Source organism: Dunckerocampus dactyliophorus, chromosome 11 (genome assembly GCF_027744805.1).
Source record: "Dunckerocampus dactyliophorus isolate RoL2022-P2 chromosome 11, RoL_Ddac_1.1, whole genome shotgun sequence".
NCBI classification, from domain to species: Eukaryota; Metazoa; Chordata; class Actinopteri; order Syngnathiformes; family Syngnathidae; genus Dunckerocampus; species Dunckerocampus dactyliophorus.
This window is the reverse complement of record NC_072829.1, coordinates 21165085-21189242: the sequence shown is the minus strand read 5'-3', so window position 1 is coordinate 21189242 and position 24158 is coordinate 21165085. Positions and strand designations below refer to the sequence as shown.

The 24158-nt window shown below is 40.7% G+C and overlaps 1 protein-coding gene across 8 annotated transcripts; it reads right to left on the bottom strand.

Moving 5' to 3' along the window:
- Positions 1-285: 285 nt before the first annotated feature.
- sh3tc2 (SH3 domain and tetratricopeptide repeats 2) lies at positions 286-23135 on the bottom strand. 8 transcript variants are annotated; one of them, XM_054792604.1, is made up of 23 exons: positions 22897-23135; positions 19183-19244; positions 17855-17953; positions 15383-15514; positions 14829-14956; positions 14623-14728; positions 14378-14521; positions 12937-13132; positions 12773-12846; positions 12296-12491; positions 11963-12099; positions 11605-11655; positions 10490-10794; positions 9907-10101; positions 8797-9657; positions 8510-8730; positions 8006-8172; positions 7487-7664; positions 7251-7401; positions 5950-6072; positions 5699-5849; positions 5422-5618; positions 288-3612 (listed from the first exon to the last, which is right to left on the bottom strand). In XM_054792604.1, exons 1-23 carry the CDS (start codon positions 23118-23120, stop codon positions 3013-3015), a joined length of 4698 nt encoding a protein of 1565 aa, XP_054648579.1. In that variant the 5' UTR covers positions 23121-23135; the 3' UTR covers positions 288-3012. The 8 variants fall into 8 exon arrangements, with proteins under 8 accessions (XP_054648578.1, XP_054648580.1, XP_054648583.1 ...); XM_054792609.1 differs by adding an exon at positions 22612-22698 and having other exon boundaries at positions 8510-9657; positions 22897-23046; XM_054792603.1 differs by having other exon boundaries at positions 286-3612; positions 8510-9657.
- Between the last annotated feature and the right edge of the window lie 1023 nt (positions 23136-24158).

Below are 24158 nucleotides of genomic sequence, written 5' to 3'. Positions count from 1 at the left end.
ACGCCTGATACTTTGTGGCAAGATTAGAAACTCTGAAAATAGGCTGGTTTTTCTCCAGAGAAAACACATCTCATTCACGGTAATAATTTATAAATCCGTGATAATACAGGTCAAATGCACAGCTTGCATATTCATATGTAAGTTAGTAGTAGTAACTCGCTTAAATGTTGTTTTTTAATTAAAAATTAAATCATAATTTGACATCTCTGGCTGCATCTTTCCAACTCTACTCTTCAGCTGTTTAAAAACCCTCAAAATTATAATACACAAATACAGTAATCCCTTGTTTATTGCGGTGAATTGGTTCCAGACCGTGATGAGTAAATTTCCTCAAAGTAGGATTCCTTATTTATAAATGGAATATTTTCAAATTTAGAGCATAGACAAACTGTTTACAACCTCCTGAATATACTTTTTAACATTATTAGAGACGTCTAGACATGAGATAACACCACTATAGTCACCGTTACACTCATATTACTCAATATAGTAGACAAAATAAGTGAAAATAAGACAGAAGTTAGAACTAATATACCATACAGGCCAAAAGTTTGGACACACCTACCATTTTCATGACTTGATTCTCACTGAAGGCATCAAAATTATGAATGAACACATGTGCAGTTATGTACTTAAAAAAGTGTGAAATAACTAAATATGTCTTATATTTTAGATTCCTCAAAGTAGCTTTTTTGATAGCGTTGCAAAGCCTTGGTGTTCTCTCAATGAGCTTCATGAGACAGTCACCTGAAATGGTTTTTACTTCACAGGTGTGCCTTGTCAGGGTTACTTAGTGGAATTTCTCGCCTTACTAATGGGTTTGGGACAATGGGGTTGTGTTGTGTGTCCAAACTTTTGGATGTAGACTCACACACTCACACTCACACATCATTAGGAAAGTCACATTGTTATTCAGTACTTCCTGTGGTTTGACAGAGCACCCACCAACATATTCATCTGCTTAATGAAAATTCACTCATGGCTCGTCATGTTTTCGGAATCAGAGAGCCACGTTTCGTTTTCGTCATAAAAAAATTGGTTGTCATCAAATTAATTTCGGCATCGTTGACAAAAACAACACTGTAACAGAGTTGATAAGTTGGCAACATTGATCCCTCCCTCGTCTTATTCTCTGGCAGACAATGGGCATCACTTATAAAACTATGCATGGAAATCTGACTAAAAAGTCTGTGTACGCCAGGAACCCAAAATGTGCATATGGACAAAAATATTCAGACCTGAAAAACAGTGGCATACGCACACATTCATGCAATTTGTGCTTCACCAACTGTCCAAATGTGTGTACACACCTCCACCCCACGTCACGCCCTCTCCATGGCTTCAATTCGGCATAAATGGTCAATGCAAAGTGGCTCATGAATGCGGCATCCATATTTAACGACCCTTGATTGCATTTCGCCCGGTTCTTCTGAAGACGAAGAAGCGGAACTTCACAGAGACTGAGGTGGAAATCTTAGTTGGAGAGCTGGAAGCCCGAAAAAACATAACATTTGGAGGACACAGCAGGGGCGTTCCGAAAAAGAGGAAGATGAGCTAGAGCAGGGGTCACCAACACAGTGCCCGCGGGCACCAGGTAGCCCCCCATGACCACATGAGGCGCCCGCAGGCCTGCTTTTCATTCAGCTTTTCAGTTAATAATGTGAGAACACCAGAAAGAAAAGTATTCTGAAACATAAAATGTGAGTTGTGGATACCAGCATTTTGTGAATGATTTGGTAAAACAAGCATATTTGATTTGTTGGGGTTGAAATAAGGTATAAAAATCATTTCTACAAAAATGAGTAGCTGGTGGCCATTTTAATTTTCTAAAAGTAGCTCTCGCAAGAAAAAACGTTGGTGACCCCTGAGCTAGAGGTAGCAGGTGGCGCCCGCTGTCAACAGCGTCAGTGGAACACGGCGCACTGTGGCAGAGCTTGAAAAAAGTGTCCGGATGTCAAGGCACACATTTCCATTTTTAGTGAGCACGTTTTTACGTTTTTCCTAATCGATACCACATTTTAGATGAATACAAGCTTAGCAAAATCCGTTTCATTCAAAGGTAGACGCAATGACTCAAAACGGGGAGGAAATTTTGTTGAAAATTAATTGCTGTCATTTCAGATGGATAGTTAAATAATATTTACCTTAATGATGACATTAACACCATCAAAATATTAGGGATATTATAATTATTTTATGAGGAACTATTATATGTTGTTTCAAAGCACAACAAAAAAAAAACATAATTTGTGGAAAAGGAAAGAGAAAGTTTACGCACACGGCCCTGATACTGTCCACGCAAATAAGTGCCATGGTAAATAAATGTTGCCATTGATGACATACTTGACATATGTCTTATTTTTTTGGATGAATTGTCCAAAAAAACAACAACCCAGAAACGGAGCACTAAGGACATATTAGCTCTGTGTCTTGTAAACCGCTACCTTGGTACCATCCTTTGCGTGAAAAACGGCGTACATAACTTACTTTTATAAGTAAGGCCCCAGGTGTGGATGAGGTGTGTTGAAAAGCTTCCGATGCCATCCAACATGTGGAGTTGGAAGGACAAGCTACTTTCACAGACAGTCTCAGAGTAGCGACAAATCTTTTTGTGGCGGAGAAACACTGGACGATTTACTTTTAATGTGATTCAGAAATAATTTATTCATTTAATTTAATCAATTTGCATTTATCCTGTTTTTTTTGTTGGTGAAAAAGACATACAACATCATTTTAGACTTTTCTTGCAGAGCTACAGTATCAAAGATGTTTAAAAAACCTACATCACCAGGACATTGTTATATCTCGGCCAAACGTCATAAAAAAGGCACATCTTTTAGCGCGACCTCTCTTTCTGTACAATAAGTGCCATGCTGTTGGAACATTGCATTCTGGCCAATGTGACATGTGACCAGACTAAGGAAATGTCAGTGAGGAGCATAAAGTGCCACTGGGAATTTGTTGCGTGGCTCATCCACATATCCATGTAAGTCCACTTAGGATGGAAAGTTCTTATCTGTCTATCTGAGAGGGATCTTTCTGAAGAAGCTCTGCATCCACGACCGTTTCCTCCTCCGATGTGTGACTGGGGTTACTAGAGATCAAATCATTGCTGTTCATTTGCCTTTGGGAATTTTGTACAGTGTCAGTGAAGCTGCAGGAGTCTGACATGTGCTCTCTGGCTGTGTCAAAGGACTCTGTCAAGATACCCTCACTGTACGATCGGCAGGTGATAAATCCAGAGGCGTCAACAATCTGACTTTCAGTATCGGGAGCAGGACTGTTTTCATCCTCCTTCCTTTTATCGTCTTCATTAGCAATATCACTGCAGGCTTCACCTTGGATTTGACAAGTTCTTGGGAATGGCTCACTGTCATAACCTTCACTTATATCCTTCACAATTTCCTCCTCCTCCACTTCCACTCCTGACAGGACTCTCTTCAGACTGCGGGCTCTGTCTCTGTAAAGCTGGCACAGCTGAGCATCAGGCATGTGGTTGCCGTGGATCTCGGCCAGCTTCATGTACACCACGTACAGAGCCTGTGGGTTAGCCCGATCCTCCAGTGCAGCTGCCAGAGCCAGGTGGAAGTAACCCACTGCATCAAAAGCATCCTAGGAGAGAGCACCAACATTAGAACTGTTTTTCAGAATATCTGCATGTAACTGTCAGGAGTTCACAACTTTGTAGCTGCTGTTTACGCTAGCTAACACGATGATGCAGCCACGTAGATACTCCGTTTCCACTGCCGTCAAAACTACAGGTGTAAATCATGTCATGTCATGTAAAACCAGATTTATGACCAGTATTATGTCATCACGTTTATTGCTCATATGCGCTTTTGGTGCAGGATGAATATAAAAGAACCTGATTTTAAAGCGAACATAAAACACCAATTGTTGAAAAAAGCTTGTCATCAATAAATTGGAGCATTTCAGTACACTTAACTTTGCTTGCTAAATTTGTAGATGACTTTTTGAAGTACAGTAATCCTTTGTTTATCCCGGTTAATTGGTTTCAGACCCGACAGCGGTAAGTGAATTTCCGCAGAGTAGGATTCCTTATTTACAAAACAACTATTTCCGTAGTTAAAGCACAGAAACCCTCTTTACAACTTTCTAAATACGGTTTTAACATTATTAGAGTCCTCTAGGAATGAAATAACACCCCTCCAGTCACCTGTACACTTGTATTACCCAATATAGTAGACATAATCACACAAAACACACCATTTAAGACGCTCATGTGTTGCAATAAATGTGCTCCAGAAGTGTGAAATACAGGAAGTGACATTGTGGGTTCAGAGATGAGTTCCAGTTTGGAGTGGATTACGGCCGCAACACTAGCCTGTGTAATTATTATGATTATTCTTGTGTTATCATTATTGTGAGATAATTCAAACCTGCAATGAAAGCCTGTTGTTCTGGCAATCAAGTCTGATGCTGATGTGCTTCACTGAACAGTAACATTACTCACGCCTAGTGACCAGTGTAGAATATTACATAGTAACACGTCTTTGAATGCATCTTCTGAATGCCTTATATTTGTATTTTAGCTAATTTAGCCATTTTTATGCATTAAATTATTCATTTTGGTACAAATTTCCTAACAGTTGCTCAAATGTGATATTTTTTGACTAATAGGCCGTGTTCAACCACAAAACAGAATAATTTATTTTTTAATATATTTTTGAAAAGACGTGATAAGAGTGAAGCCTCGAAATACAAACCGCGAAGGACCGACTGTACACATTTTATATCTGCATTCTAAGTTATACTGTTATTTTACCGTAAAAAAATCTAATTTTCCCTTACTCTGATTATATTTAGGTTTTAGGGTGATTTTAGGCCCAATGTGTTAATCAACAACTAATGAAAAAATAACTGTACCGTCACATACACGAGGTACCAACCGAGGCAAGATAAGCTGAGATACAAACGTAAACACAAAAGTATGCAAAAACTGTGTTCCAAAGAATCTTGAGCGCATACCTATCAACCCTCCGGTTTTCCCTGAAAAAAATTAGCATATTTTGCCCTTCTTTCCCATTGCTGTACTGTTGAAATAGTTTCCCATAAATTTCCCCTATTTTAATTTACTTTAAACTGAAAAACAAAACAAAAAGACAACAGTGTCCACGCTTGAGAAACAGGAATCTGTGAGGACAACAGTGCAGCACATCGGCAGTGGGCAGTCGGGTCTTTACACGCGACCCCAAATAACCCTGGACAATTTTCCTTATTTCGGGGGAAAGATCCCTTATTTGTGAATGCATGTGGACATGTGTGTGCTGGTGCCACAGATGTCACCCCGTGGTGTATCCTCAATTTTTCACAAGACCGTATTGACAAAATAATAAGAAAAATCCATGCGACAGGCAACCGAGTGTGAGAAACATGACTTTCATCAGAAATGATCTATACCTTGAGCTTGTGCAGAGTGAGATTACCCAGCCTGCAGTAGACCTGAGTGTAGTAGCGAGCCTCCTTTGCATGCTGCAGCACGGGCGGACAGAGAAACAGGGACTTGAGATAGTAGTTTTCTGCCAACTCGTATTGCTGCAGGCTGTAGTAAACCGTCGCCAGTCTGTGGTAGGCTGTCCTCTCATTCACATGCACGCCTGTAAGAATCAAATAATCACTCTGCTGTGAAGCAATATAGTAGTCATTGCACATAGACGTCCTTGTTCCTATACCATACCTGTTTGGTTCGCAATCTCAACAGCAAGAGTCGCGTATTGCAGCGCCTCCTCCTGCTCCCCCTGGTTCATTAACAGCTCTGTTAGTTTACTCAACAAGCGAAACTCTGAATGGGTGTCTCTAATACTTCGTGCAAATGGTAAACTGCCATCCTGAAAGAAAAGGTGAAAAGCCATGTAAGGCAAATTTAGAGTTCCAAAGAGTCGTCTGAGAGTGAAATAGTAACTTGGTTGTATGGTGTTTTGTGTTTACCCTGTAGAAAGGCACTGAAGCCATCCTGTTCCTGTGACCCTTAAAGTAGACGTCCCCCGCCTCTTCATAGATGCTCATTGAAAAATAAGGGTCGTTCATTCTCAGGGCTGTCTTCACAGCTGCCTGTCCATCAAATGTGGAGTTTATTTGATTACACAAGAAGCACGCACCATTAGAGAGCTTTGCTGCAAGGGCAACGGCTAGATCAGGGGTGTCCAAAGTGCAGCTCATTTTTTATTGGCCAGAAAAATATAATTACAACAACAAAAATGGGGAAAAGAGAGGAAAAACATGTAAAGAGAAAAAGTTTAAATGTAGGATATACATTTATATATTTATATACATAGGATATATATTTAATTTTTTACATTATTTAATTATGAGCATACTGGGTTTTTTTTACAAAATGAAAAATATCAAAATATCCTTTGATATCCCAGTATGCAGTGGAAAAGTTTGGACACCCTTTGGACACTCAGTCTCGACAGAAAAATAAAGACGCATAAATAAAACAATCAATAAAAATGTAAATGTATTTAATTCCTTTACAAACATACTGTACATGTGTATTCAAGTTCAAGATGTTAATTTAGAATTTTTAAATGCATTTCTATAAAAACAAAGCAGAAAAAAGAAAAAAAAGTGATATTATTAGCATTGCATATTTTCAGTTAGATTAAATGCAAATGTCCTGCATTTGTTAAATGCAAATGCATTTATTTCCTGATTTTGCGAGTTTATTTCTTTTTATCCCCAAGAAGAAAACTATTCCTTTTTGTTTTTTACCAAACGAAAATAAAAATCTAATCATATTTGGAGATACATGCATGCAGTAATGTGGTCAATTTTATGTACTGTGACTAGAATGTCACATAGTGGAGAGTTGACCTCTGCCAAGGCCTAGCTAACACATCTGTTCCTTTGTCACAGGCTACTTACTTCCTGGTTCATGGAGGATGACCACCAGACAGGCAGTGCCATTATGATTTTGAGGGGCGGACGCTTTCATTGAAGCCATAGTGGCTCAAAAGGTACCCTAGTTTACGCCTCACATTTCAGCAACCTTTAAATCTTCTCCTTGTTCATTCTCACAGAGCATACAACTGTGGTGCATTCAAGGACTGCCGACCAAAATGCAACATAAACATGTAAAAATTGTCGGATTTCTAACAGTGGTACATATATGCTGTACATTTTTCCTTTATTGATACATTATTACCGATTTATGCTGAATAAGATGTATTTTCTGCGGAAATAACTGCAAAAATTTATCCAGTTTAGTGTGTCAGATGCCTTATCACCTGCAAGTACATGTCGGCCAGCTCGTCCTCCTGGATGAGATAGTAGATCCTTCCCACCTGCAACCAGGTCTCAGACTCTTCTTCTCTCTTACCCAAATCAATAGAAATCCTCAGGCTTTGCTTTGTGTAGTCCAGAGACTTACGAGATGATCTGCACCACAACACATTTCAAAACGACTTTGGTCTTCATCATAAACAATGCACTGTGGGGCACACAAGGGGAGTTAAAAACTCACCTTTCAGTGTTTAGTGAGAGGTAGAGGCTACTTAGGATTTCAAGGTACTCTCCTTCCAGCCTCTTGTCCTTCAGTTCTCTGGAAACCGACACACAGTGTTCATAGTAGACGATGCTTTGACCATAGAGCAGCATGTCGGAATACAACCGACTCAGAACCTTGGCCACCACCAATTGACCTGTGAGAAAATATAATTATATACATGTGTTGTTGCACAGGTTGCCCACCAGAGGGCAATTTTACAGAGTGACATACAGTACATGATTGGAACCAAAGAAGTATGCATACAGTCAGTCCCCCTTTTTAGGTGTTGCCAAAAGTAAATATTCAGTCACACTTTTTTTAGCAGATATATTCCATCTATTCTGTAAATTAAATGGGGAATCTAAATATATATATATATATATTTTTTTTTTTGCCAAAAATGTGTGACTTTTTGGAGACTTGAATGCTGAATCACAAATGTACGGGTACCAGTGTATATTGATATTTATTTATGCACCATTTCTTTATACTTACTGGGCAGGTTTCTAGCATGCAGTGCAATCAGAAGCCCCATTTCATAGCACACCCTGATGTTGTGACTCTTCCCCCTGTCTTTGTAGCTCCTTCCCAACCAAAGGTAGGTCTGGACATGCTCCTCATCTGTGGGGCTCTCCCATAGCTCCAGAAAAAGGTGCAAGGATCTGGAATAACAAGGACTTCATGACAAAAATCAGTTGATAATAGCACAGTAAAATGCTGACCTTTGAACCCTTAAGCCCTTAAACCTTAAGCCTATCAATCAAAATACAAGGGATCAGAAATATGCATCTGAAGCAGGTCTTACCACATACAGACAAACAACCATTCACCCTCAGAGTCACACCTATGGACAATTTATAGTATAATATTTAGTATAGTTTTTGGACTGTGGGGAAAACTGAGTACCAATATAAAACCAATGGAAGCACAGGGAAGAGATGTTTGAGGTGGACATGCTCACCTCATATAGTCTTCTAATAACAAGAAGGAATATCTGACCTGACCAAGAAATGTTCTGCCAATGTGGACGCCCCTGCATCCAGTGCCAGGCAGCCCAGGTTGGCGAGTGCCAGGGCCTGATTCCTCTGGTTTCCACTTTCCCTTGATATCATCAAGGCCGAGTGGAGCTGCCAGCCTGCCTCTGGTATGCAGCCCTGTTGCCTCAGACACAAAGCTAAGAGATTGTGGATGACGCCTCTCTGAGTGGAGCTATCTGTGCCCTGTGGAGGTGTGCATCTTAAAACATAATATACATTCGATGAAAGGAATTCTGTGTGTTCTTGTACCTGCAGTGACACAAGCAGTGGCTCGAGGACACACTGAGCTTTCTCAGCCTGTCCTGTTAACACCAGCAGCCAACCAAGCAGAACAGACGCCTCGAAACCTTCCTCCTCATTAATGAAGGCTCCTGTCTCCACTGCTTGCTGAGCACAGCGCACAGCTTTATCAAGGGCATCATACTGCTGATAAACAGAGGCCAAGCCGAGACACAGGTCCCTCTGCGTCTTTAAGTCGTCATCTTTCTCAGCTATAGCAAGAGCCTGGAGGAGGTAGACTACAATCTGGGCAGGGAGCAGAGAGGTTCCCTCCTTCCAGAATGGGTTCAGTCGCACCGCGTTTCTGATGAACAGCTCAATCCTCTGGAAGGCATCGTAGAGTGAGTGGTCTTGTCTTGAGTCTAGGCTCAGAGAAGCCAGTGCCAGATAAGGCATGTATTTACGGTGATAGAGCCAGCTCAGTAGCCAGTTGAGGTCCAAGGGCACTATGGGATGCCCGTCATTAGCTGAGAGAGTCAAGGATAGGAACTGAAGACGCTCAACAAAGGGAAGAGCATCATCCGGTTTCCGGAGAAGCAGGAAGAGGCTGGAAATAAGGTAACACACGCGGGCCTCGAGGTATTTATCTCCCATGACCACGGATCTCCTCAGAAGCAGCTTGAGCAGCTCAATTTCATCTGAGGATGTGTAGGCATGGTTGGGAAGACAGAGGAGCACAGCGCTGGCCTTTTCCAAGGTGAGGGGCAGCTTGTCTGTCATACGCTGCTTCAGGTAGACGGCGGTAACATTGGTTAGGAGAGCAATGAGCAGTGGCGTGTCGCTGAAACTGTCAACACGAACACTTAGAGCTTCTTCATAGTACACACGGGCCTAAAGGTAGAGGCAGACGGGGATGATTTTTAGCATTTACTGTATAACAATAAAGCATTCACTAACACCAGTTGTTAATAACTGGACTGTCGTCAATGTTTTTATCTTGCGCTCTCTTCTCTGGATCTCATTAGATGAAGGTGCAAATAACTCTGGTATATATTAGCAGGTTCCAGGGCCATCATGGAGGGCTAACACGAGGAACCATACCAACATATACAAAACTACTTGATAATGAATAGAACTAACCTGGGATAGCTTCAGCTTCCTGGCACATAGTCTTCCCAGAAGGAAGCATGCTCGTCTGTGTGCCCAATGCATGCCCATCCTCTTTGCACATTCCCTCACACTCTCAAGCCGCCCTGAGAGCTCACTTTCATTCTTCCCATTGAAGGTCACCCACAGGAAGGAACACTGTAGGTCGTACAGGGGCAGGAAGTCTTCCTGGGGGGAAAACACACAGTGTCTCATGAGAGTGGTTGAGACTTAAAACCTATATCTTAAATCACCCTGGAATGCCATTAAAACTACAAGTCACATTGATACACATTATAGATAAGTTCAACAAGGCGTTTTGTTGGTCTGCAAAAATGGTTACATTATATGCATCACAAAAGTGGATACTGATGTGAAACTTCACCATCACTAAAAAGTGCAGATAACTAAAATTACAAATGTAATATGTATTGTTTTTATCGCTCCACAGAATGCCAATCTACAGTAGTTATGTACGGTATGTTCTCTACTGTATACTGTATCTACTGTATGCTCTACTGCCTGGCAAGGTTTTGTTTTAAACACCTGGCGTGTAACAAGTAAACTCTTTGCTGACCTGGAAGTGATCATGGTTTAGTAAGGTCAACGTGGGGTCACTGAGTTCTGACTCCTCCCCCTCCCAACTGTTTTCCTCTAAGAAGGGAGGCGGGTCCTCCTGGAACTCACTCAGTTCCCTGAATGTGTCGTCAAGAGTGAAGGACAAGGGCTCTCCGTCGTGTGGCAGAGGATTGTGGGACTGATACAGGGACACACGGGGGGAGGAGTGAGATAGCGATGGACGGGGAGAGGAATGGTACGGGGGTGTTCCTCCGCTTCTCTCCGACATGACGCTCTGACGAGTGCTTGCAGGGACCTTGTGATCTGGAAAGAACGGAGATTGTTGTGAGAACACAAATAGGGCTGATAGGGCCTGATAGTTTAATGTCATATGTACTCCATACAGATATTTTCTATTCTGCTTATCTTGTTCAGGGTTACGTGAGCCTATTCTACCTCGTGCTTATCATCTCCATAATTACACCATTTATTCGTAGAAAATCCATCTCATTTGCCCTACATCAGTAAAGCTTGAGTTGCACAGAGGCAGTGTCAGAGGCCAGGATTTGTTCTGTATATGCAGTGACTCAGCTCGATATACTGTATACACCTTTACTCACATCAACACAAACCAACAGGAGCTGTTCAACCCAAATGCCTACCTCACTCACGGTGCAACCAAAAATAACGAGTAACACATGTGGAACACACAATGTATCTGTATCACACAGACTATGCGGGTATCAAAAGAGATGCTTACACAATTATATACATGCAAAACAATACTATTTTATACTAATTTATAACCCGCAAGGCATGGTGGGTAGCCCACGCACACTCTTTCCCTACAGGAAGCTACCCAGCATGCCTTGTGGGTTAGAAATTAGTATAAAATAGTATTGCTTTGCGTGCCTATTGGTGCGCAAACATTTATTTCCATACCCGCATAGTCCGTGTGGTGAAGTTACATGTGCTACTTGTTGTGTTCTTTTTGGTTGCACCGTGAGTGAGGGAGGTGTTGTGTGAATATGGGTGCAAATGTCAAGGTAATTCATTGCAGATAGACGACACTTCCTCAAGCAAATTGACCATTTTCAGTATATTCAACACACATACAATTATGTGCACCATTACCGCGTTTGGGACGATTCCTGATGTACATGAAGTCAGACTCATCCAGCCTGTCTGGAAACAAAAAAAGGCATGTGACGTTGCAGCTGATGGCACAGACTCACATCACAAAAGATCATAAACTATTTAGAGCAAGTCTTCTTGATGTGCGGATGGGTTTTGGATCAGATAAAAATTAACATTTACATATCTTATGTTGACATGCTTTCAGTGTTTACCATTTAAATAATCTATATAAATATTTCTGGGCAAGGCCATCCCAAGCTTTCTTAAAGGGATCCATGACTCAAAAAAGGTTGAGAACTACTGATTTAGAGGCATACTTGTAGACACCTCAATAGACATCTCCATAGAGCTTTACCTAGCCTGTACACAGAGCTGATGTCAGATGAGAAAAGCTTTTCCAGTAGGTTGCTATCACTTGGCTCAGAACTGAACGGGTCAGTCTGAGCCAGGGTGGCCCGCTCCTCCTCCGTCAGAAAGACCAATTGTCTGTCTCTGTGTGAGACAAACAAGACAGCATTATCATCAAAGCTGCGTCACTTGTACCCTCATGCTTGACAGCCTGCCCAGACTAAAGTTATGGTACACACAATAACATAACCAGAAAAAAACACAAGATAACTAATGGATTTAATGCGGACTAAATGCTTTACTAATCACTTCAAACCAAATCATTAAATCATCTATTTACAGAGGCATGATGTCCAGCGGTTTGACGTGGGCCTTGTGGACGAAACCAGTACAACCAGTGGAGGAGTGTTTTCCAATGAAGACGCCCAAGCCTCTTACAAGTAGACCCTGGATCTCTACAGTGTCACCTTGACTCAACTGGAGCTCATCTTGGCCCACTGGACTGTAGTCGACCACAGCGGCACACAAACCTGTCACTGGGATGTTTGATAGTTGAAGATAACAGATAAAATATATTCAAGCACTTCAGGTCATTATGCAAGCCAAATTATTGTAGTGTAAATAATGCATAAGAACTGACTAAATGCTATAAGCCTTTCTGCAAAATAATTGATCAGACAGTAAATCCCTGTCTTAGTCTTACATTTTCTGTATATATCCATATACAGTGTACAGTATGTATCTTGTGACTGGTGAGTAGTGGTATATATGGTGCCTTGAAACTGTATTAAGTTGCAGTGTATGAGTATGGTTCTACCAAGTGGATGTTCAAACGATTCCTTTTCGGTTGGTGAGCACCCCGCATACCCTGGGTAATTCTTCAGGAACCATCTGATTGAAGGAGAACGTGTGTCACCACTTGTTATCATCATACAGACTGTATCAGTGTAAAGAAACAAACTAGTCATGAAAGTGTCTCACTGGTAGAAAGGGTAGGGCAACGGCTGAGTGCAATCAACGGGCACCAGCCCGTGGTGTCCAGTGGAGAGCAGGGTGCCTTCCCACATGTCGTCCTGTCCTGTGTCCTTCACCGTCAGCAGGTCGTTCTTTTTGAAAGACAGCTGTTCTTCGTCGTCCTCCTCAACTCTTGTATAGACTGCTTTAGCAAAGAAAGATCCTGCAACAATGTCTATCATTAGTAAACTAATAAGATCACTCATACCATGAACGGAGCAAGCTTTAGATACCATCTCTACTAAAATATACTGTACATGGTGTTTTAATTCTGTTGCGGTTAATAAAATCCTTTTATAGACATTTGAGATCAGCAAAACTGCTGCTGCGCCTGGATTTACTGTTTAGAAAATGATTGATGTTGGATACCATTCAGTTAATGTATCTCCATCAAAGTTTGGCCGCACTACAGTCTTATTTTGCCAAAGTAAAATAGAAGTTTAAAAGGTGATATCTGTTTTAATATGGATGACTGAAAGTAAGTGGGAAGTAGCGTTGCTGCAAAAGCAAACTTTTAGAATAGTTATTAAGCAAAGAGCTTTTAATGTGGGCACTTTTCATTTTAAAATCATATGCATATATAAAGCTTAATAGTTCCTTAACTAAAGGAGTAAAATACTGTCATGAAATATTGACCAAAAAAAATGCTTGCTTGCATTTTAATCCAGCCATCCAGAGAGTGAAAGTAAGAGTTAAGCTTGTGTAGAAATGAGATTTGCTTGTGTGAGTGAAACAATGCGTCTATTGTGTGTCTGCCAGTATATCAATCGTATGTAAGTGTTGCTTAACTCTGATTGTGCTATGTGAGTGTGTGTGTCAAGAAGACTGGAAATGCAATGAGCTAATAGACTGAATCCAAACATGTAACAAATATAATATCTACATTTGTCTTTGTACAGTGGTACTACATGGCTCTCACGGAAATACATTTTTAAATATATGGCTTTCACGGCTCTCTTAGCTAAAAAGGTCCCCGACCCCTGCTCTTTAAGTAAGTCCATAGAGCAGTTGCCGCACCCCTCTAGAGAGTGAAAGTAAGAGTTAAGCTTGTGTAGAAATGAGATTTGCTTGTGTGAGTGAGAACAATGCATCTATTGTGTGTCTGCCAGTATTTTTCCATCAATCGTATGTAAGTGTTGCTTAACTCTGATTGTGCTATGTGAGTGTGTGTGTCAAGAAGACTGGAAATGCAATAAGCTAATAGACTGAATCCAAACGTGTAACAAATATATCTAACAAAAGCAGTATTTAAAGTAATAGTTCTACCGCACAATAGATTTGATAGGTTTAATAAGTTTATTTATTGGATTTTACCCATTCATCAATTCAAACATCCACAGTGTTAATAATCAAATATTTCCTGTTTATCAAATGCATTTAAGCAACTTTACTTTGAAGCATTCCTTACCTTCCTGAAGTAAAAGTGCCAAGTAGAGGGTAGCCAGCTGATCCTCATCCACTGTTACGTTTATCTCCAAGTCACTGAGAAGTTTTGGGTCCAGCCAAAAGGACTGATCAAAAAGGAAGTTCTCCAAGCAGCGAGCAACATAGCCTGCCATTTAGTAGACAGGTTAAAAAGAAATAACAATCATATTAGCCATAACGGCATAAGAAAACAATGAACATCAATATTTAAAATGAATTGATTCTTACCTAATGCTAAATACGTCGAAAACTTCCAAATTTCTTCCACAGTTTTGAATGTGAGGACAAAGCTGTCTCTCTCTGCATGGACAGACACCAGACGTGCAGACATGTCCTACAAGAACATGGTTCTTAGCATAATTCTTTCTTACATAATATAGCACACATTATGAACCTTTGTGGTATCCAAATGATCATGTCTGACTTTCACTCACTTTAAATAACTGGATGACATCCTTGCTGTTGCTCTCCACTACTCGGAGTCGGGTGCGCAGGGACTCTTGGAGTGCCTGGTCAGGATCCTCACCGGAGCGTCGCCGTCCAGTAAAAAAGAGAATAATTTCTAAACAAGATAAATCATGTTTGATGTGAGAAATAAACCAACATCTTTTGCAAATACAAAGCCAAAAAGCATTTTTCTCGCATTCGTCATTGTAAGAATGAAAAGGTTTTGACTGCCTGCAAGCAAAAGGGAAACTTTTAAAAGTTCATTAAAGATTTTCTACGGTAGCTCATATTACAGAGAAATGCTTTGTGAGAACCATCTCGGTCCCTAGAGGAATAACAAAGCTATCAGATTGCTGACTAGACTCTCAGTGGCCATTAAAAGCCATTTGAAGAGAAGAACCCGGAGCAGCGGGTGTGATGGAGCTAAGCTGCTGAGTAGGTAAATCTGTCTGTCAGTATGCGTGACCAACAATGGTTTATTACCTGGAAGACAACACAAGTCAGGCAATCGACTATGACGTAAGGCACCAAAAACTGCTACCTGAGGAGAATTTGTCTTCCAGTGTCACCCGACTTCCTCTAAGGAAGGCTGCTTTCCTCTTCCACTGGTGTCCTGGCTCCAGGACTCCTTCACCTGACTCCACCAGGGGGCCATCATCATCCTCACCTGCTCCTAAAGTGGACCACATTAACAGACAACAGATGCTTTGCAAATATATTGAGTTTGATATGATACACAGGCAAATGCTATGAGACATGTCGCTTAATCAATTGATCAGTCAGTTTGGTTAGTTCCCCTTGATATTTTTTCACATTCTTCATGTTTTGGTCATAAATTGTGAGTCCAACATTAGTGATTGTGACTTTTAGACACAATCCATTTGCAACGTCTGAAGGTGTAATGTTTTGGTGTACCATTACAGTTGTCGATATCGTATATATTTTAATCCTAGTCCAATAACTGTTTCCTACACTGCATTTAAGCTGTTTGTCTGATAAAGACATAGGTGTGGAAACAATCTTATCAAGAGGGTCATCAACAGAGCTGTTCCAAGTATGCTGCAATTACATTACAAAGGTTGCCTTGGAAGTTTTAATAGATGACACATGATGGCAATCTCTTGTTGTTTGGAATAAATCAGATTTTAGCCACGTCTAGAACAGGTATCACTACGGGCCACGCATATCGACCTGCCAAACCCTCTAAAAATATATTTTTTAAAAATCCTTTAATGTCAAAACTCTAGCCAGCAATAGGATTTGCAGTCCTAATTACCGTTTTGAATGACTGAAATTATTCCAGTGCTTTCTGAAGCAAGAGACCCTGCGCTATCTAGTGACATAAGAGTCATTATGGTAATCATAGGGACTACATTACAATAGCTCCAGGAAGACAAAGCTTTGATCGAAAGCAAGAAAGCAGAGTGGGTGGAGGTCTGTGTGCAGAGCTCAAAGAAGAAGTTCACAGAAGCAAGCGAAGTGATGTTTTATATTTAATGTTTTTTTTTTGTTTTTTGTGTTTCGCCCCATTTGTTGCTATTTTGCTGAATTTTTTGCTTGTTTGCAAAACATGTTAAGGTTATCTGAGACGTAAACAAGAAGAGACATTCACATGCTCTACTCAATGTTTTATAGTTTATATTGTAAATACTACAACTTTTATTCATAATGTATAATGTTTTTTTGAGGTGGTCTACATATGTAAATTATGTAAAATTGTGCAATACAGAATTTAATCAACATTTTGCTAGAAAAATATGCACGAAACACAAAACAAAACGAAGGTAATGATTTAATACAAGACTTCTGCACAAGACTTCAGCTCAGTGATCACTTAAAGGATTAACTTTTGCTATTTTGGGGCTTTTTTTGCAATACTACCACTGAAGGATTCCAGTGATTGACCAATGAAGCAGAAGCGGAACCTATGATGTAAGCAACATACAGAAATCCCTCGTTTATCGCGGTGAATTGGTTCTAAAACTGACCGTGATAAGTGGCGGGCGGACAGGAAGTGACGTCGGAGGTTAAGAGTTCAGTTTTAATTTGGTGTGGGATACGGCCTCAACAGTAGCCCGTGTTAGGGATTTTTGTGCCTGTTGTCAGATCATTCTAACTTGTAAGAAAAGTTTGTTGTTCCTGCGATCAAGTCCGGTGTTGTGTGTCTCACCAAACATTACAGTAACATTACTGACACCTAGTGACCAGCGTAGAATATTACATATCATTCATAGTGTCTTTGAATGTGTCTTCTGAATACCTTATATTTGTATTTTAGTTCATTTAATGTTTTTTATGCTTCAAAAGGCTTAATTTATTTATTTATTTATTTTTTATTTTTACTAATAGCAGGCTGTATAAAACCATGGAACAGCATAATTTTTAAATTAATATATTTTTGAAAGCCCGATGAGTGAAGAGTGAAGCCTGAAATTTGGACCGTGAAGCGGAGAGGGACAACTGTACATGTCTCCGTCGTGGTTGCTAGGTACAAAATAGCTAAAGGGACAATACCAAAGAGAAAGAACACGATGTACACTGCAAAATGATCTGCATGCAGTCTTGTGAGTGAGACACATAAATCCAGCCGAAGTGGTATACACTCCTATGTACATTCACCACTGAATTCATCCGCCACACATCAATACCAGTAGTTACCTTCTTTTTACGCTTTAATGACAGTTAGGAATGCGTGAAGTATGAACTCTCTACACTTTCTTATATGCTGCTCATCTATTGTCATCAAAGGATGAGTAGTTTTATTGTTATTAGGTTATAGTGTAGAGTGGTTAACATAATTTTACACTAAAAATATTGCTTCAGTGCCTCGAAATAGGATCAAATTTTGATCAGTGTCACGGAATGGATTGTGTTCAACATCGGAACATCTGCTGGAGAGATGCAGATAATAGCATGGTCTAAAAGCGAGGTCAACCACATCACATCACATCACAGATCTTTCTTAAATAGTGCTAGTTTTCAAAAGTGATTAGGGTGACTCCATGTTCCGCACCTTCAGTCATGATGTCATTTCCTGAGAAGTGGTCATTGGTTCCCCCGAGAGTGTATGATGGTTCCCTCCACAGGGCATCCAGCTCAGCGGGAGAGATGTCTGTGAAGGGGAACAAATCAGTGCTGAAGGCCTCAAATTCTTCAACGTTTTCATATAAACACAATGTCGCTTCCCAGCAAGGCAGGAGTAGGGCAGGGGATTCCAAATACAAAATGTTAGTATAGGGGCTTTGGGCTTGACGGGATAGGACGGCACTGAGCGCACACATGGGCCTGGCCACGACACACACACAAAGTGACGTCAGATAATCCTCCAAAAGCACACAGTCAACCTGCACCTGACTCCTGAGAGTGCACAAGTTTTTCAGACACACAATGAACAAAATACAGTAACAACTGCACTTTCCTTCTTTTTCAACATGCTGTGTCAGTGCTAATGCATCCTGCAAAGCGTTCAAAGAGAAACAATAGAGCGCACAACTTGGCCAAACAATGCAACATGACATGGCGTTGGAGAGGACAAGAGCCCATTCTCTTCCATCCTGGGACGCAAAACACAGCACTGACAGCAGCACTCAGGCTTGCATACTCACATGCTTCTACAACACAGAAACATACAAGGTCCTTTTGTTGTTACCTTCTTGACTTAGTGTGTTACCCATGTTGCACATAGAGCTATACTCCACTACTAGTCATGTCAGTGCTGTGGCAGCACGGGGCGAGTGGGTTGGGACCGACCTGTGAAGGAGGAGAGGCAGAATTTGATGAGGGGTCCACAGCAGGAGGAGTTGAGCAGCGGTCTGCAGCAACAAGACGCCATTTGGCCCAAGAAGTGGCAGCTCCCAGGGATCAATGCCATCCCATCAGTTCCCTCCTGCCCCTGGAACAACAATTCCCTCTCTTCCTCTCTGTTGGACAGGCCCGCTTCCCCTTCCTATTCCCGCACTTATCCTGATCAGTTGTTCTTTCTCTCCTCTCTCCAGTCAGTGCTGAGTGCCCCTTCTTTACAAGCTGCATCTCCTCCTGTCTGGCTTCCCTCCGCAGTCCCACCGTCTCTTTCTAGTCTCCATCCACCTCCACCCACTAGACTCTCTCTCTCCTGCCCAGTCAATGTATGAGTGCACAAAGCACTCTCCAACTGGTGTGAGTGTGTAGGGGGCAGGCCTCACACAGATTTCCCCCTATCTTGTTGTGTGTGTGCGTGTGTGTGTGCGTGTGTGTGTGTGTGTGTGTGTATGCATGTGTGTGGGGGGTGGATTGCTAAAATATGCACAGAATGTGTGTCACAATAAACAATGTGTGTGTCTTTTGTGTGTGATAACTGCTGACCTGCAGTAAGGCAATGCCATGGAGGGACGGGCGGGAAGGTCACAGAAAAGGAGGACAGCAGCCTGGTTGTATAGATAAAGGATCAGTTATCTAAAATCTTCCTACCCTCTGATGAGTAACAAAGATATGACATCAGCATGAGGACAGCGTCAATCTGCTCCATGCGAGGAGGTGCAACACAGAACGCATACATTCCATGTTGTTCATAAACAGCTGCTGCCATGGGGGTGTCTCAGTCAAGTAACTAAACAGTAGGTGCGATACGGATTCAATCTGAACCATTTGCCCAAATGGCTTTGACCGCATGTATTTCCTCATCTGACAACGTCATTAAAAAAATGAATAATGCTAGTTTATATAGAAAAAAAGCAACTTCTAGCCACCTCTTTATGTAAATAAACACTAAAACAGGAAGCAATGTAATAATGGACAATAGTAGCTTTGATATGGTATATGCAGTCATAAACCTTTGATTGGGTACAACAGGAAGTGTAACGATGATGGGAAAATCCATGTGATTCATTTACATAAATCTAACAAAAATAGTACACAGATAAATAATAATATAATAAATAATAAAATAATAAAAATAATAAGTGGATTGAAGTAATCTTTTGGAGGGATAATTCAAATGGGGAAAAAAAATACAATATTTCTGTAAATAAAATCAGGTAAATAAAATTTGAATCTTTTTGTTTTACAGAAAAAGGAACTAACGCAGGGGTGCCCGAACTTTTTCAAGGACTGTTAAACAAAGTGGAACAAGTCGTTGCTCGCATTAAACATGCAAAAACTGGCGTTTTCTAACTGTATATTAGATTTTTAAATATAATAATGGCCCATATTTTCAAAATTGGTATCCCTTTACATAAAATTTGATGTAGTTACTTACAAAATATTTTCTTATTTAAGTGTTTTTAAATCATTGTTATTGAAAGTTTCCCGCTTAGGGACCCCTGCCTTACAGCATGCTTGGGGATATGATGTGCTCTTTTACACATCTGGAAATACTGTAAGAATGCCACTTTTATACACTTTGCCTCTTTATTTTATGTCAGATTAATGTCTACATCAACAAATGTAATCGTTCAATCATATCGAATCGAGACATATTGTTTGTACAATGTATTGAATCGAATTTTAAAATACAGTCAAACTTGTCTATAGCGGCCACTAGAGGGAGTCTGCAAAAGTGGCCGCTATAGACAGGTGGCCTCTATAGACAGGTTGGCGTCCAGTTTGAATGTTGACCAGTAGAGAAAAAAAAGGAGAAAAAAAAGGGAAAAAAATAATAATAATAATGTTGACCAGTAGAGGGCACTGCGGACTGCTGATAAAAGTTGTACAGCACTACTAGGCTTGTTATTATCATGGTTCATTGTTTTAATCCTGAACATGCATGAGTCAAACAGTAGCACATTACATAGTACAATTCACAATTTTGCATGTCCAAAAAGGAGTAGGAAGAAGCAAAGCTTATTTAATCCTACCCCTCATCAGTTTCACATCAGTTGCAGTACATTTATTCACCTCTTGTTCTTCCAAGTGTACTTTGTAGGTCTACATGACAATGTAGTGCAATCATAGCCAAGGTTTTTACTTACTAAAAGGAAGCTAGAGGCTTAATAATAACTGATAACTGATAAAATACTTCAGTTAAGTACAACCAAACTCAGTTTTGCTCCCGCTGCCGCATGCATGCTAGCATATGTTTTTTTTTTTTATTGTAGCGTCGCTGGGAGCACGTCCTGTTCCCAGCCTACTTTGCGGTAATGTTTTGGTGCAAATGCTCTTAAAGTTACATGTTTGACCAGGAAATAGAAAGCTCAAAAGAAGACGGCTTTTTTATGTGGAACAACTGACAGCTTGTGTGGATCTTGTGAATGATTGTGACTGAGCTAGGACTCAGTAATTAAAGTCTACACACGACGCCTTCATTGATTGAAAAACGAAACTTTTTCGTGCATGAAGCTTCTACTTGAGTTGGTAATTTGGCTGCTATATGCAGTCAGATATTGACCAAAGGAGACAAAATGGGTGGCTGCTGGCTGCGTTGGACAGGTGACTGCTATACACAGGGTCTATAAGGCAGGTGGCCCTTCTATAAAGGTGGCCGCTAAGACAGGTTTGACTGTATATTGTTTTTGAATTGTATTCTTACCCGTGTATTTAGATGTGCATCGAATCGTTTACCGCAAAGAGGTTTACATTCCTACTTATTATAGATAAAAACGTCTTTTGGCGATTAATTATGAGTTAACTATGGGTGCAATGTGATTAATCCCGATTAAATATTTTTATCAATTAGCAGCCCTAATATATATACAGTACATACATACATACAGTACATATGTGAGTATATAATACTTTTTTTGCCTTTTTACAAAATGTGATAATATGGATAAAGATATCAAAGTGGTAAGCCCATCGAGTTCATCGTTTTTTAATAGTCTTGCTTCCGATCATTTTCACTGATATCAACTCTGTGAGTCAGCGAAGTAATACCTTCACATAATATAAACCCACCACATTAACAATTGAGACATTCTTCAACCCCCGCTCCCCCAAAGAAACTACAGTTGTCTGTGACTCTTGATTTTCCCGACTATTCTTACGGCTTCATGATTATATGGCTTGTGTCCTCAAATTACTGATCACAAGAACGCGATTATTTTCCCTCCTTTGTGCTGCTGATGGTCAAAAAGGGTGAGACCAGTGATGTCATCTGTTTTCTGATGGACGAACACTCATGACTGAATCTGTGCGTCTTGTGAGAGTGAAAGTTCTAAACAGGTTCGACCTGTGTCGGGATATGGATGTTGTGTTGCTTGTTCCTCTCAGCGCAACAGATTCTGCCTAATCTAATAAAAACACTGCTCAAGTCGGACACGGTCGGTCACATGTTTGTTTTTTTTCACGAGTGTAGACACCGGTTGTCCCCAATGCAAAACCCCAGCCGCCACACAGTACTGATTACAAACAATACGCATATATGATAGCCAGAAGGATAATGTGACTTGTGGTTGTGATGTAGAAGTTACCATATCCTCTACTGTATAACGAACTGTGGATCTTGCTGCAGTTTCCTGACAGCTGGGATATCAAACCGCTTCCTCTCGTTCTTGACAATTAAGTGTCAAGTCACTGAAAACAAGTTGAGTCATAAATACAGCGCACACAGCTTTTAACGTGCTTCACAAGCCAAGTGTTTGCATACCGTGAATGAGTTAACTCAATATCCTCCACACATTGAAGCCAGAAGGGGACAGTGCGTAAAACATTGAACCTAATGGGAAACATATGGCTGGACTCAAATGAATGGGTGCAACAAGGTTGTCTGAGGTGTGTTTTTGTGTCTGATGTGGGTTTGTCGATTTGAAATATGTAATTTGGTAATATGAGATGACGGGTATATAATTTTAGACTTACCCCCTGTTAGCTCACTTGCATGCCAGTGTGTCTAGGACAGATTTCCCTGCAGGGAGATTCCCACACTGTTGCAGAGCGGCATTTGTACTGCAAAGCAACACAGTTGAATTGTAGATTCTTTTAGTTATATTACTACTATCTGCCATGAAACAGTTCCTAAATGCAACATAAGATTCCAGTTTTCTGGCTTACTGTTTGCTTGCAGCTACTATTCAGTTTGTGGTGAGTACAAGGGTCACAGCAAGACTTACATGTTGAAAACAGACATAAAAAAACAACTCTTACCCCTCTGCTGTTCCACTCTTAGTCCAGTCCTGTTGTGCTGACAAAACGTGTGCATCTACGAGTGTATTCGCTTCAGCATCAGTTTCCTGACAGCTGCCATCACTCCTCAAAGCCGGCAAAAACACACAGAATAGGGTAAACAACAGAGACTCAGAATCAGTATGTGTACACGTCTGAGTGTATTTGCCTTTAAATGCAACACGTAGGGCTGTCCCACATGGCATGTCTCTGACTGAGGACAAACTCCTCCCCTCATTTCTTCACGACAAGGGTACAGCCTCCTTCACGTCCCTCTGTCACCACTCTTCCTCTCCACCAAACGTATCAGGTAACCTAACAATTCATCTAAATGCAGTTATTTTTCACCTTTAAAAAACATCAGTCTCAACTGCAATAACTTGTCTTCCCATTTAGACACGTTAAAAACCATTTCCTCATTCTAAAACACCAGTTGCACCAGTTTGAGGTGAAGGGTGACAGATTATAACTACATCCAGTGGGTTGGTTGATTTGATTGTTGTGTCCATACCTGAGGGATTCTCAACATTCCAAAGTTGTATGCCCTCAACCTGGCCCTGCCCTTCAGTTCACACACAACAACACGCATTGCTCGCATTACTATTGCCAGATTGTGTCTTGTATTTAACCTCTTTATACACCACTATACAGTGCAGCCCCACTTTTCATTGCAATTACCTTCTGGGACCATCAGTGAATGGCAAAAAAAATGCGAGTAAAAATGTTTTACTATAATTTATTTTTATGTTTTACTATTTTTTAGATTCAGCTCCAGATACATCCTTCATTTTTCAGTTGCCATTGTTCACTCTCGACCCGATCCCTAAGTATGCGTCACACATTTAAAGTATAAGATGTATAGGTATATGCACCACTAATGAGTGACAATGTAAGATGATCCATAAACAGATGTACCACTTTTTTTTTAACAAAAATCCGCACATTTGCAGGGCCTAAATGCTGAATTGCAAATATATGGGCACCCATTGTGCTCCTACATAATATCACCTATATACTCAATAACACTCTTTCTGGCCCATATTTATGCGAGGAGAGATAATAACCCTGAGGTTACTTATACAGTTTATTGTATATTTTTTGCCTGAATAGTTAAGTATAACCTCTGGAACTGGCTGGACATCCGCAGCGCCCAGTGCACCATGACAAAGTCACTCTGAATGCACAATATCAGCCCGGCGCTGCACATGTGATCATGCAATTGGCTATGCAAAGCTGCAAGACAC